Genomic DNA, 15,940 nt, shown 5'->3' with positions numbered 1-15,940 from the left:
CCTGCTGCTCTCCTGGGCAGAATTCCCATCAACTTCAACATGACCAAAATTTGGCTCTATAAGATCAATGAGAGTTTAAAAAAAAATCCAGATCATGTATATAAAGAAATGCTTATAAATTTGAGTGGCTTTCAATGCATGCTTTGATACAAAGCTGCAAATTGTAAAACAAAAATATCTCAAATCTTTGAAGAATTGTACTTGAGCATTTAGCCACAAACACTGCAGAGCTCCAGTCATTTATTCTAATTTTATCCAATAAATTCCTTCAGCATCAACTTATGATTTAATAATAACATCACAAATAATGGTTAATAAAAGATTAGAAAGTTTGAATGCTGTTGGAATTGATTTCGCACTATTCTGTATTTAACAAATATTCTTGCATTAAAGCTTTACAGGCAGAGATTTATTCCCTTCTCACTATGTGGAGGATTTGCATGGATAACCCATTAGAGTTAATGGCTGCACTGAGCACAGATCCACTCCTCCTACATATCCCTTCTCCCCCAAACCCACCACTAAGCAAATCTGTTTCAGGCTGTCCCACACAAGGGAGCACACTCCTGCTCGGGCTCCCTGCTTTGACTCTCTGCCTTTAAATTTGCTTTTCTTTTCCAGTTCCGCAGAGCAAGAACTGTGTGATTTGACATTTGGAAATGCTGCATATGTCAAGATATTTTTGTATTAAATAGGCTGTTAAATCAGGTGCTTTGACAGGTAGGTTGATTTGTAGCAGCATGAACCCTTTGAGGCAGCACTGAGGTCATCTCCTCAGTGCTCTGCAGCTCTCGTGTACTCTCATTATCCTATGATGGCTGAGGCAAGGGTGGCCCCAAGTCTCCCTGAGACATTCCCCTCCCTGGGGATGTAAAGAAAGCAGTCCACACTGGCCACGACCCATGAGCAGCTCTTTTACCCCCATCCCACTGCCACAGGTGCTCACCAGTACTGACATGACCTTACAGGCTTGGTCAAAAATTTGGGGCTCATCCCATCAACAGAGGAAATTTCTACACAATATATCGAGGGTTTCCATCTCTTCAGATAACTCCCTGGGAGGTGTTATGAGAAACTTGAATCTTTTCTGAAGCCTTTTCAAGGAGCTTAAATTAAAAAAAAACAAAAAAAAAACAACCCCAAAACATTAAATATGAATTTTAATAGTCCTGACAGATACACAAAGCTTTAGAGGGACTCGCTGTGCATCAGCAGCCAGCATTCCTTGTGCCCTGCAGCAATAGAAATGGCATCAGTGTAAACCCTTGTTTTCATTTCTAACAGAAACTGAACTGAAGGGATGCAGAGCATCCCCAAACTCAGAAATAGTCAGAAATAGCCATCAGGTGGTGCTGTGAATCCAAACAAACATGTCACAACCCAGATGTAAAACAGGGGCTTACCTCTGCAAATAAAAAGGTTACATTCTCAGCAAGTCAATGGTGCCTTAATTGCAGCATAAACCCATAAAATTATATTCTCTCAATTACAGGGATTGCACACAAGATAAGCCTGTTTCCTTGCTAAAGGCCTATATGAAATGTTTTTACATCTGAGTGACCTTTCTATTGAGCTGTATTCTTCTGGATTGTGAAGATGATACAAAAATGCTAGCATTTGGATTACTTAATTGCTTACCTGACAATTCTACTCACTCCCTCAGGAAATGCAGAAGGAGAGAAATGAATGTGGTCACATAATTAAAGGCTGTCACCTGCACTCATGGTACTGCATGAAGGCTTCATGGCTACCTCAATTCTCACATGTTCTAATTCTGAGTGGGTGACTCAAGTAGGGTTTTTTGTATACAAGGTAATCAGACTACAAAAGAATGTAAGATGTGGGTTCCTTCAGAGAGGAATGGCAGCCCAAAAGGGTGCATATGAAGGAAGCAAAAAAAAAAAGTTATAATTATTTTCTTTTAGGAGATTTGAAGCTGCAATGCAAAAACTGCAATCAATTATCAGCTATAATTTTTCACAAACTGTGGCTTAAACTAAACATGCGTTTACATTCTGAAGAAAACCCCAAAAGTATGTTATCAGCTTGTGGCAGAATCTCCCCACAAGCTTTTAAGCTCTTCTCAAATCAAATTATATAGAAACAGAGAATTGTTTACATTACATCCTGTAGGATCATCAAGTCCAACTGTTAACCCAGGACTGCCAAGTCCACCATTAAACCTTGTCCCAAAGTGGCACATCTGCATGTCTTTCAAATACCTGCAAGCATGGTGACTCAGCCACTTGCCTGGGCAGCCTGCTCCAGCACTCATCCACTAAGCAGGTCACCTTGCCATAGAAGATCAGGTTGGTCAAGCAGGACCTGTCTTCCCCAAACCCTGTCTGGCTGGTCCTGATCCTTTGCTTGTGCTGTACATGCTTTGAGATGCAAACAGGAATCACTATGGCTCCTTGCAGGACACCTCCCAGGTCAGCAGGGCACTGCTGGTACCACGAAGAAACCTGGAGGCTGCAAGGCTAAAGAGCAGCAGGCATGTGCTTGCACCAACTTTTTTTTTTTTTTTTTTTTCCACAGACAGAAGGAACTACTAACATCAAGAGACAAAAATAATTTCTTTTCTCTCTTGGGAAAAAAATAAATAAATTAAAACAACAGAAGGTGCTCAAGCTGCTAACCTAGGTTCAGTTCAAAGAAAAACTTGAGCCTGTCTAAGTCTTTGAAGAAATCTAAAATTACAAAAATATCTCACAGGACAAAACCAGGTAGCCCTGAAAACACTAAGCTATTCAGTTTTAAAATTCTTTGTACTCACCTACAGCAACTAATCTGATGTGCCAAGTCTATCTGCTACACTTTGCAGCAGCTGGTCACGGAGGACGAGAGCCAATGTTCTCTCAGCACACACCAGAAAGAAAAATCTGCTCTAGATGGAATCACACCATTACACACAGAAATATCAGTCTGTGACTATATACTTCTTTCCACTGCATTCCTGTAGCTACAGAACACCTGGGATGAATCTCTTGCCAATTAAGACTTCAAAAGGCACACACTGAGCAACCACACATTCCTCCAGAGAGGCATCACTAAGGGAATATTATTCTTCTTGAATTATTAAAGTCCTCCAGCTTTGGCCTCATGCCTCACATGCACAAGATAGATGCTTTTAAAAATCAACCTGAAGCAGACTGCCACCTGGAAACGATGAATTCTTGCTCAAGTGCACACAAATCACGAATCGTGAGGAAGAGGCTGATTTGGTTCAGTCAGTGAACATTAAGGTCACCGTGTTCAGCTGACTGCTTATTTTGCTGTACCACTTGGATGCCTGCGTGCATGATTTCTCGCACTTTGGCTGTCAAGATGCAAGGACGTGAGCTCTCAATTAGCTGCAGGTGCAATTTATGCAGTGAACTTAATGAAATCTTGTTGCAAAAGCCTGGATTTTAAACCACTGTGAAAGGTCTAAGGAATATGAAACACAGACATAAAGCTAAAAAGATATTCTATTTTCTCCAGAGCTGCCAGGACCCAGAGATGTATTTCATTGTTAACCTGGTTTCAAATTGCAATCTTCCTTGTGGTTCTTTGCTTCTGTGCGTGACCCTTATTTCAATAATCTAATTTCCTCCCCAGATGAGAGCATCAGTTTGGGGGGAAGGGCCAGAAGCCTAGAAAAGAAACACTGTAAGCCAGACCATCAGGACTTCCACACAACTGCATCCACATCAGGCAATGGAGGCTACCCAGAGCATACCTGAAGGAGAGGGCAGACATAAGGAATAAAATATAAATGTGGTTTACAGTTCCAATGTTAAGATTTTAACCCTTGGTAATCTGCCACTTTGAATTCCATTAGTAGGAATACACCCTGCGGCAGCAGTGCCCATGGCAAAGTGGAGATCCTCACTGTGAAATCTAAGCAGGTGACTTAAAATGCTTAGGACATACCAGTTAGATCTCAGGGGCAGCTCCAGAATGGTCTGGGCAGGATGCTTGGGACAGATTTAAACTACTAATTCTAAGTCACTCCTCAAGACAAACCTGAAATGAAGACACAGTCACTGGTTTGGAAAACTTTTTTCAAACTGCTAAGAAAGACCCTGCACTTGTGCAGGTTGAGCCCTGTAGGCTGACATGACTTTTCCAGAGATTGATGTTTAAAACACATCAAAAAGCTGACTGCTGCTCTGGTCTGTGAATGTGAAATCTGCTGTAGCCGGGTAGTGGTTCTGCAGATCGTCCAGAAGTCATGAACTTAAATACTACCAACTGTCTGTCACAGATGGTATAGAAGAGGGGAAAATGGGGATGCTGAAATGCTGAGAGAAAAAGTAGGCCATGTAGCTGCTGATCATGATATAGTTGCCTGGATGGCTGAACTGTATATCTAACATATGCTGCAACTCAGTATTTCCCAGCAAGTCAGAGGCATCCACAAGTTAGTTATATTTGCCAAATGCTTTGTTGTTCATTTTCCACTACTAACATGGGAGATTATGTTAAGAAGAACACAGCCAGGACACCTCTTCAGAGATGCTGTAGATTCCCACAGTATTGCACTATGGGGGAGATGTGAACACACTATAAATATACGCAAGGGCCCAGATCCCACCTGCCCCATTTGTCTTGGCTGGCTTAGTTCATGTCACCTCCATCTCCTGTCTCTCTTGCATCCTCTAGGTTTGTCCAGTATGTTAAAAAAATGAAACAAACTCAGGCACACCCTTTTGGAAATGCCTCTTTACAACAGGTGAAGCAATGTAACAGTCTAAAACCATTTCAGCCTGTCTTCTGACCTTAAAATCAAACCGTATAAATTGTAAAGTGCAAGCCTTAATTTCCTGCAGTTTATACAGAATTCTTTTTAAATGTAGCAGTTTCTGTTCCTTGTGTCTTTATCTGCATATGCTTTTACATGACCTACTGACATTAATACGACCTCCAAGTCACTCATCTCCAAGTATGACACTCTTTGTCAAGTGTTTGGCCATTTGTCAGGACATGTGCTTGGGGGGAAGCTGTTCTTCCCTCTTGTCTGCCCTTCCTACACAAAGTATGGCCACTTTCCACAGCTAACTGACCTCAGCTGTGAAGTAAAATACTCTCATTCAGCTAAAAATTACACCATTTTTCATGCTAATATTTCTGGTGCAATTCAGTACCATTTTTTTTTTTTTTTTTTAAAGTCCACTGCTAAATGGACAGATCCCAAAAGCTTTGGCTTTCATGATCACCTCATCAGACTCAGAATCTACCAGGCATAATGTGGGTGCTCCAAACCTGTGCAGGTGGCTCTAGGGCACTGCTGGTGCTGATCAAGAGGTTGTATTTTGTCTTGAACTAAAGGCCCTAATTACTTTAAACATACACATTTAGGATATTTGATTGAGAGGCACCGCAATTCCTCCTCCTTCCCTTGATCATGCTAGCTTTCCATCTAACATTAGGACCCTACTGGAGAGAAGCAGCAAAATTAAGAAAAATCACACTAAACTGAAAGTAACTCTATTTTGATCTGCCTGGCCTCTGCATGCTTCCCAAGAATCTTGGCCAACATCTTGGCTTTCAAAATGTGTTCCAGTAACTCACTATTTTAAGCTCTTTTGACACTGGAGACACGTAATAATTCACTGAGCAGAAAACGTCCCACGGGCATCTCAACACTAAAAATTCTCATGTGCCAGGTATGGTCCCTTTTGTGTTTTTCCACCACATGTTGTAGGACCCAGACAGAGAGATCACAGATAGAAAAGTCTTACCTCTGATGATCTCTTGGGTGCTAGTGCTACCTTAGGAGTATGGGTATGGGTAAGGTTAGGTAGAACCTTCATGGGTAAGGCTAGTTAGAACAAATCTAAAGCTCTTCTACTCCATGTAACTGGCCTATGGCAGACACCATAAAGAGTAGAAGCTTAGCCACAGGTCTCTTTTCCTGGCTGCCTCTCTGGTTTAATCATTAATAATTAAATTAGTGGAAAGACAAGCACATGGGTCTCTAAGGAAATAATATTTTATAAAATCTGGATTGACTAATGGTTGTTGAAGCTATTTGGTTGCCTAAGAACTCTGTGGGGCTGTTCTGTATATCTGTTCTGTGGGCTGTGTGTATAACCAGGGCTTGAAATGCCTCTAATTTAGCAGCTCTACCCTACAGCACTATTTTCCCCCACAAGAGATTATTGCATCACTCTATCTCTTTCTAGGCAGGTGCCCAGTTAGAACCCTGTATTCCTTCACACAAATAAACTACAAAAGCAGAATATGTTAGCAAATAGATGTGTGTCTATGGGTCTACATAAGTTCTGTTATTTTCATATAATTTCACTACACTGACATCTGTGAGCAGTTTCCAGTGTCAAGATGGTGTCCCTCACCATGAACTGTCCTCTTTTTACTGCAGGAGGAAAATAGCACAGAAGTCTGTAATGAAGGAAGGTTTCCTCCTATTCTAAGTGTCATGTCAAATGTGCATTTGCATTGTCTCATTTCCATCCCTTAGGAAAATGTAAAACCTAATCATTAGACCAGAAGGACTACTTTCAAAGCCCATTTCACTCCGGAAGAAGTCCTTATGTCCCTAAAGTTGCTCTAGATAAGACCTAAAGGAGCATATGGGGTAGATGAGTTCACTTGGTGGGGCAGGTGAAAAATATTCATAAAATGAACAGCCTGGGTTAATTCACTATGAAAAAAAATAAAATAGAATATTCTGAAGGTCAAATGGAATAAAAACATGGCTTTAATCCTCTTATCTACTTATAAATCACTGATATTTTAGGTCCATTGAAGTAATTTACAGAGATTTTTACAGAGCAAGCTGGCATGTCTGTTATATATTGACCTAAATTTACCCTCCATAATTTTCTGAATTCCCAGAATGGTATTTTACATGTGGAGTCACCAGCATCTGGGCCTGCTATACTGTAAACCACAGCAGAAATAGCTCATAGCAAAATTCAGGTGGCTGAGAGATACCTACTGACAGCTCTTCAATATTACCATACCATTTTCCTCCAACAGATCCCTCCCTAGGGTAAGTCGTAGGCAGATAGGACAATGAAGTCTCTGCTGAATTGAGGACACAGAGCCCTTTTCAAATCAGGTTTTTTGGACTTCTTCCATCCTTTAGTTTATACTGACTTAGTGGTTTTCCCCAATTAGAAGCCTAAGTCCTTCTTCCCTACGCATGGCCAGAGAGGGGACTGTTCAGTGAGGGCAACAGAACGTGCCAGAAGTCTGCTTGATCTATTCTGACCATTGGTAAGAGCAGTATTTCAAACTGGCTGAGCCACCATTTATTCCTTTATACCCTTTTTTTCCCCTTTTTTTCTTTCATTAACCTATTTTCTTAACTAGCAAGAAGTATGCTATCTGGGAAAAGCAAACAAACCCCCAAACTCACCATCTGATTCAGAGGCTGCTCTGAAAATCAAGTAGCTGCTGGGAAGAGGCTGAGTGATCGAGCCGACATTTTCTCCCTTTGGTCCCTGGAAATGAACACAGACAGAAAGATGTAAGGCACAGAAGCTCCAATGGACTGTTCAATGTCTTTCCACCCTTCCCAGGCAGACTGTGCATGTTTGTGATAGGAAAGAAGGCAGGAGCAGATGGAGTAATATGGAGACACTCATTAGTAATCACGATACTGCTGCTGCAGCTCCAAGGCAGTAGTGAGCTCCTATGAAAATGGAGCTTGGTCTAACCTGTACTCAGCCCAAAACCTGCTGTTTATTCTGATATGCAGGAGTGGAAAGATCTTACTGCTGTCACTTGGGACAAAATCAGTCAAACCTTTGTGCAACACCAGAAGGAACTGCTCCATGAGGTGCACATGGAGTCTCTTGCAGACAGGTACACTTACAGTACACCCTTCACACGCCACCACAAAAAAGCAGCAGAGCCACACCTTGTGCTGTGAGTGCGTCCAGCAGAGAGGCAACAGCAGCTCTCCTGGAATTAAAAAAAGGAGAAACTCCATTCTGAGTCTGTGGGAAATGTGAAAAAGGGAAAACCACAGACTGAGGACCAAAGGTCCCCCAGCATGGGCACATTCTACTGGGTTCAGTCCTTCACCTTTAAATCCAGAGAACCCCTATGCTGTGGTGCCTTGGGTGACAGCCACTTCAGACTTTTCTCACTTTATGCTGCCTTTAGTTTAGAAGCTGTGGCAAAAAAAAAGCGTCTTGTAAACATCTTGCCACCATGCTTTCAGCATGACCCTCCAGAAATGATGCCCAGGGAAGCAAAGTCCATCCTGGATAAGACAATTCTTTGACCAGAACCACAGGCTCCCCCCTTGATCTCCTCCCTGTTTTCTTCTCTTCTGAACTCCAGAAGATGCTAAGAAAAAGCAGTTCCTGTGTGTAGTAAATACAGCTTCATACTCTTCATGGTATGGACTTTGTGCCTTAACCTGGCAGAAATAAATAGAAATCCCTTCTCCTACATTGCATTTTCAAAGCGACCCAGCTTCCTCCGGCTTCTTATCTTCCTCATTTTGTAACAGATAACACAAAAGCAGATAATTTTCAAATATGCAGACAATATGTCAGAAATAAAAGCAGGGCAGAAAACATCACCAATACTTGTGTGACCATTATGGCACCAGCAGGGGAGAGCAAGAGGTTTTCTCCAGGATGCTCCAATACACATTTCCTTGACATTCTAGAGAATACCACAAAATGCTGAAAATCCGTGGGCAGTTTTTTGCAGTTTGACTATTACTTTCTTCCCTTGCATGGGCCTTTATAGTATTCTACCAAATTCCTTGAAAGAAGGATTTCTCCCTCCCAGTTGTACCAACTGTACGGAATTGCTATTTAAAACTGCCCCTGTACACAAGTGCTTCACAGTTAAATAGTGGTTTTATCTGGATTTTTTGTTTTGGAGTTACACTCAGAAAAACAAAATTTGGACAGAGTGGGGAAAGCATCAAGTTGTATCTGAGTGTATGAAGTGTTGAGAAGACAACAGTCTCCAGTCAAGCTTTTTGCCTTCACATCTGTGGGGTTCCTCTGCTGCCAGGAGAAACTGGGATCCTTCTTACTCACTTTCATTTTCCCCTCCCCTCTCCCAGCAAGAGGTTCACAAAATTAAGACTGTTTAAAAGCTTAATAGTCAGGACTGGCAAAGTTGAGATTTGATTTGTAAACCAGAGCAGAGCAGCTTAAGACATGACTAGTGACATTAATGCAATCAGGCATCATTCCCCATGGCATTTTTCCTTTCAGTTGCTTGCAGCTGATCAGGGCGTTGGAGAACTATTGATGACACCATTACTTGTATTTTTAGTGCAGAGGTGGGTATTTGCTGTGTTTGAGGAAAAACCCCACAACCTAACAGTACAGATATAGAGAAACTGTATTTAAAAAAAAAAAAGGGGGAGATGGGAAGGAAGGGATAACACAAGATTCTAACAGGCATTTAGGCATGTGAATTAACTCAAAAAGCAGTAAGGTCACTCTGTCAAGGAAACACATTCAACAGTAAGGCATGTTCATGCATGGAGGGGGCCACTTCCAACAGAAAAAGAAAAGAGGCCATGAAAATAAAACCAATAACTGCACAGATTAAGTGGTGTTCTGTATCCGCACAGCAGAGATAATGATGCTTTCTGTCTCCCAGCCTTTGGGCACCATGCCAGTGACCATCTCTCACTAAAAGTGTTGTCCCAGCTGCACCAGCACCCAGAGCCCAGCTGCAGCCCCTGTGCAATACAACCAAAAAAGGATCACCTTCAGATCATTCCTATCTTTACATCTGATTTGAGACTCAAAAGGCATTATGAAATGGGAGGAATGGGCTTTGGAAAATGTGGAGGACTGACAGTTTTGGATAGTATGTCAAGACATCTCAGAGAGTCATAAAACAAAGCTTAAAAAGTGGGGGGGGGGGGGGGGGGGGGGGAGAGAAATCTTAACAGTATTGCAGATTACCACAAGAATGAAGATGAAACTTTTGTGTTCTGGAACAGAACAACAACTAGAACAGCAGCAGTGCAAGACCATTACTAGAACTCTCTTTAAAGGAATGACTCAACTTCTTACAAACCAACAAAATTCATATGATACATTTTCCCAGATGCAGTGGGTCTGACCCCAACTTATTGTTCTAAATAAATGTCAGAACACTCTGCAGATAATGAAAGCCTTCCCACACTATGCTGTTCAGCCAGCTTCTGAGCAAGCTTTTAGGGAAATACAACCTATTCCAGGACATCTTTTGGGACAGGCAGGCAAATCCTGCCAGCTGATAGCTCTACACTCCCTCTGTGAAGCAAGAGGACAGATACCCACACCCTCACATGAATGACTAGATTAGCATTCCCCAGTTCCTGCAGCCACCTTGGCAAAATGTCTCTTCCCAGGAGTGATGTGGGATCACACTGCTTTCATGCATTGGACAAAGTGCCTCTGCAGAAGCACTTGGAGCACGTGGGGGAAGCTTTTCTTACTAGTACTTGCACTGCTGGCTGATTTTGGACCTTGGTGGTTTTGGCCTTGGGTTTACAAAGGCCTGAATGGAACAAATAGATAAAAGGTCTAATCAATGTGGACTGCAAAAGACTTTCATGCTGAAACTCTCAAAAAGCCAAGGAAGAAGCCTAGAATAAAGAACTCTTCTCCTCAGCAATATGTTTCTAAGATAGCTCTAGACCCCAGAGAGCTTTATAGGAAAAACAGTACCCAGGTGCATGTGTTTAGGCTTCAACTACAAGCCATGGCCTTTACATCTTATCTTGAAAGGTGCTCCAAAATCTCACCCTGCTCTCTCTGAAGTTAAATGCTTGCACATCAAATTTATTTGGCTAGTACTACCATAAAGGCCTATGTCAGTGCCTGAACCAGACATTTGTTCCAGGGCTGAACCCCAGAGTTAGCTCAAAGCATCTACTGGGTAGCCAGGCCAATATGTATGAAGATATTCAGTAATTACCCCGAGTAAACTGCAAATCCACTGAATAGAGTGGACTATCTGGATAATCCCTGAAAATTTCACAAGCCATTTTGGCCAAGAATGAAAGGTGTTCATCCAGATCTTATTTCTATTGTGATGGAGAAGCAATTTGGGCTTTTTGCTTAAGCTCGGGTGGGTCTGTATTTCTTGAAAAACAGACTTTTTTTGCATAGTTAAACACAACCAATGTAGATCAGTCAATTCTGCTCCAGTTGCTTTAAAAAGAGGCTGTGAAACGACATAAAATAAAACAGTATTTTTAGCAGTTTCAGCCTTAAACTGTTGACAGAGTGCAGACAGCCTCTTTGACATCAAGCAGCTCACTGGTGGATTTCTCCCTGATGTGTATTTTGGCGTTTACCTCGTGGCTGAAAGCATCTATAACACACAACAATCCAGGCTGAACTCAGGTTTCAGGGAGTATCCTACCATGCAGCTCAAATGTGGCTTCCTGAATATGTCTCAAGAGATGCAGAATATTACTTTGACTTTAAAATTTAAACCTCTTTGGACTTCCTCTAGTACACAAACATTTTCAGATATATACTCCCTTCACATTTAATATTCGAATTCTAATTTCTATCATATGTTTTCTTGAGAGACACAAGAATTAGATACACATATTTAAACACATACACATATTGATAAAACCTCCTCTTTCTTTGGGATGCTTCATATCAAAGGAAGGGCATCCTAGTGCAACACTTCAGATCTGTCAGCAACTCTGCCTTTCAGTATCTGACTGCACTTTTGATTCTTTTTTTCACTACCTTCTCTGACTGTGCTTCTCAAAATAAATCAGTTGACCTGTCAAGTCACAAGGAATGTTTTTGCTGATAGACACTAAATCATCAACAACCTTCTTGGGTGCATGTTCTGAATTCAAAAAGCATCAAAACTCTCAAAACTGAGCAAGAAGCAAGGTAGCAACAAAACCTTTGGAATTTAAAGGAAAAGTAATGCATTTAGGCACAAATCAGAGCTGAGCTGCTGGCAGAAATCAGGAGCTCTCACCCCTGGTTGCTGAGGTTAGCTTTAATTCTCTCCTCCTACCTTTTTAAAAATGGAAAGGCTTTTTATAGCGATCATATAGCTGTGTTTAAAACTGTTCAATTAACTGCATGGGTGAGCAGGAGTGTGTCTGCTTGATCTGCTCCCACAGGGCTTCTCCCTTTTGTTATAACTTCTGATGCCATGACAAGTGCTTTCACTGCCCTCTCTTGAGTCTTTCCATTTCCATGCCCTCTGCTGACCACCTTGCATCAAGGCATCAGCTCATAATGCCTTATTTACACTTGTGATGTCTCCTAGAGAATTTATGTCTGCAATAACTCTGTTATTGCCACTGTTTTTGACAGGGAAAAAAATACAAGAACATTTAAGTTTTGTCTTCAGGGTATCCAAAGGATGTGGCTCTCAGTGCCTTTCAGGAGATACTGGGATCTTCCTCTTTGATCATAGGCATTACATTTTTTTTTTTCTTTTTTGCCTATTCTTAAAGGAAAGAAGATAAAGGAATACAGCTCTTTAAGTTTTGCAGGGAGTTATTTCAAGAAGTGTGAAAAATTATTAATCATGTATTTGTTACAGGGAGATCCAGAGGTCACTCTAGGAGCCACTGTGTGTATAGGAAGGGATTCTCTCAGCATGAAGAATAACTCAAAATGGAGAAAATCCTGCTATTTACATTTCAAAGAAGAGACAGTAAGTGCTATCTGAAGTCAGACTTTTGTGCTCAAGTCAAGGCTTGAGCTGAACACTGAGTTCCAAGTCCACTGCAAACAAAACCAAACCTCAGGGGCATTAGAAAAAAAGAAGTCAAATTACAAACCTGCTTTTTTGTCACTTTGCCAACCATCTCCAGTGTTGTGTGAAGCACTTGGTGCCTTCTGTTTTGTTTTGGGGATTTTAGTTAACTGTGTTATGCCAAACTCCTTTTAAAGATGTAGGTCATGGCTCGATATAGCGCCTAAGTATTGAACTTCTCTTCCTGCACTAATACATTTCCTTTTTCCTCCATCTATGCAGGCATCTGTACACTGAGACTGATACATCTGTGGAACTAATCACAAGGACTATGTCTCTTTGATGTCATTCAATGATCAAGCTCTGGTATCCTTAATATTTTTATGCAGTCAATTCACCACTGCTAACAGCAGCTGAATAACTAAATAATATCAGTGCTAGGCAACACCAGTGCTCAGAAACTTCGGTGACCAAGAACAGGTGGTTTGACTCATCAGGATTGTTACCTTTACAGCCCAGATGGATTGATCCAGAGGATGGAAGAGTTTAAAGCAGAAGCCATCCTTTTTGGAGGGTCTCTCGATCAGCTCACAAGAATGGAGCAGGATTGTCCCAACCCACTGTCCGATCTTTGGCGTCTTATAAATAAGCAGCACTCCTGGTTTCAGGACACACCATAGTTTGGTCCAGCTCTTCAGAGTTCCACGAATCTGGAAGAACAAAAAAAGTTGCATCTACACTGCTCCATAGAAGAAACCCAGCATTTATTCAGTATTTATACAGTATTTCTAGTATGTTTATTCCAAGGCTGCATCAGGATACCTAAGAAAAATGCATGGTGTTCCCTGAATAGTCCTAGGGACCTCATAGCAAAATCCCAGAACCTGGAAATCTGGCTATCAGAATTTTGTCTCTATATTTTTATTACTGGTTTAGCATTCTTCCTATCTATATTACTAGCTGTGTTAGAACTTGATTAATTTTTTAGGCAATCAGCACTGTTGACCCATGTGAGAGTGATCTGTTAATAATCTCGGAGGACATGCCAATTAGACCATTGCATATAAAAATGTTATAGCTAGTTTAACTCGACTTAAAAGTCATTTTAATAGTGTTCTGCAGAACACTGCTATTAATGAATTTTGTCAAATTCCCCATTCATAGAAGTACTGTCTCCAGCTGGTTTACTTCTCTGTCGAGCTCAATGTAGTTCTCTCTTGTAGAGAAGACATTAAATCTGATAGGAGTATATTAAAGATTACAGCTTTAAGAATGGAGACATTTCTCAGTAAGGTTAAATTTTGCCTAAGGTCTTTCTGCCTTTGGTGTGCAAAGGCCAAACCTCAAGTCTTTTCTGTGTTCTGTTTTTGTGGCCCAGCATTATTTGCAGCTCACCAGAAACTTCCAGCCATAGCAAACATGCAACAGGTATTTCATATTTTAAAAAGTCTCAATATTTATTTTTCATTAACAATAAACACTACAGGAAGGCTTTTCTGCCAATCTAACTTATCAAATAAAGCATAATCATGTCACTTTTCTGACCTCTAATAATAATTGCAGAACAATGTTGGAGGATTTTACCATTAACCAAATGCAACTGTATTGTTTCATGACATCCTTAAGTTACTTTGTTTTTCTTAAGAGCTATGTGTTCGGCAATGTTTGGAAATTAGGTTTTGCTAATATAAAAGGTTCAACCAATTCACTATTATTTGAGAAGACTAAATGGTCCCAAAGGAGGAGAAAACCAGTGCTCATCTCTCAATGTCAATCCAGATTTACTTTGTCACACAGAAATTTCAGGACTTCAATGAGAAGCTGTCACTCCCCAAGTCTGTGCACAAGGAGAAATTGCAGTTGTCATCAGGTACAGTATGTTTCATTCTGTGCCGTGACAACAAAAAATCCAATTGTCGATAGAACAAGCTGTATCTGCCCATTTTCAGGCTGTTATTCACTCTATTCCCTCTTCAGTACAAAACCACATTTATGGGAAGAGGCCAACAGAGTCTTTCAGAGAGGAACAAAGAGAGAAACATCATCACTTCCCTTTGTACTATGCCCTTTTTGAGTCCTTGTTGCTGCTTAAGGACATGGAATAGACCAATTGAGTTAAGGTGGAAGGTAAATACACACAGTTCCACTTTTACAGCAGTTACTTAAATAAAGCTTGAGTTGAAGCTTGAGTTGAAGTTACTTTACAGTAACTTCAACTCAAACCTATTTGGTCTTCTTTCACCTAATAAAGTGAAAGTGTATACATCTCAGACACATCACCTACTTCACATCTCATTTTTTTCCCACAAGCTCAGAAGAAATTGTCTCTATCAAATACCTTCAGCCAGTCTGCTGTGATCACCACACTGGGATCCTTCAGAGCACTGAAGAGTTGTTTGGTTGCTCTTTTCTTCTCCTGCCTGTAATTTTTTTTTTGTACCTGGTTGAGAACAGAGAAAATATAGTAGCTGTAATTGTGGCCTCTTTTGGGGAGGAAAGAACATAATGGATTAAGGACAGTTATGTATAGCACGACAAGAACTTGACCCATCCAGGTTCCACAGAAACAAGCACAAGGAAGAATAAAAACATAAGGAGAGAACAGGCATTTTCTTTGCTCCTGAAGTTTCATTAAACACAACCTAGTTCGTCTTTTCTTCGGAGGGGAAAGAAAGAGGCTGGATACCCAGTCTTCCTCACCCCTCAAATTCAAGAAACTAAATCTAATTTCATTCATTTATACTATTTGTTTGGTAGACAAGCAAGTGTTCAAGCTACAGTTTGCTCTGTTTGCCTAGGCAAGTCTGTCCTAACAAGAGCAGTGAAGGATTACAATCCTCTTGAGGTGTCTAATGGTTCCAGAACACAGTGAAAATAATTACACTGATCTGTTCTGCTTGCAGGATATCATCTAATCCTGTGTGTAAAGCCTGTAAATGTCCTTCACTTATAATGACTCCTAAAAGATTCAGAGGCTTCTCTGGGTCTTGGGAAATGACTCTGACTTGTTTCCAATGGTTTGTTTGGAAGGTACCATTTGTTTTTTAAAAGAAAGTCAGCTGATGATGACCTGGATGCTTTGTACATACCTTCAGTGTTTCCTTCTTCATGAATTTGGCTGTGGGAGACACACACTCTTTGTCAGACCCATTGCAAAGCTTATATTCAATCTAAAAAAAATAGAGAGAGAAGAAAATAGGAATGTGTTAACATGAAAATGTTCAAGTTATGCTCTGACAAAGTGTTGTTTACAACTTTCAGGAATCCAAGA

General features: G+C 40.9%; 1 protein-coding gene across 24 annotated transcripts in view; it reads right to left on the bottom strand.

The window, feature by feature from the left end:
• Nucleotides 1-15,940, bottom strand: part of OSBPL5 (oxysterol binding protein like 5) — a 179,827-nt gene that overhangs the window by 29,272 nt on the left and 134,615 nt on the right. For all 24 annotated transcript variants that reach the window (XM_086892605.1, XM_023929030.2, XM_086892610.1 and 21 more), the window contains 4 exons: nucleotides 15,759-15,839; nucleotides 15,008-15,109; nucleotides 13,176-13,379; nucleotides 7,370-7,454 (listed from right to left, as the gene is read on the bottom strand). In XM_086892605.1, the coding sequence (XP_086748731.1) occupies nucleotides 7,370-7,454; nucleotides 13,176-13,379; nucleotides 15,008-15,109; nucleotides 15,759-15,839 (472 nt within the window). The remainder of the gene's footprint in view (nucleotides 1-7,369; nucleotides 7,455-13,175; nucleotides 13,380-15,007; nucleotides 15,110-15,758; nucleotides 15,840-15,940) is intronic.

This window comes from Cyanistes caeruleus, chromosome 6 (genome assembly GCF_971803275.1).
Source record: "Cyanistes caeruleus chromosome 6, bCyaCae1.hap1.1, whole genome shotgun sequence".
In the NCBI taxonomy this organism is placed as follows: Eukaryota; Metazoa; Chordata; class Aves; order Passeriformes; family Paridae; genus Cyanistes; species Cyanistes caeruleus.
Note: the sequence above shows the minus strand (reverse complement) of the source record. Positions and strands in the feature narration are given on the sequence as shown.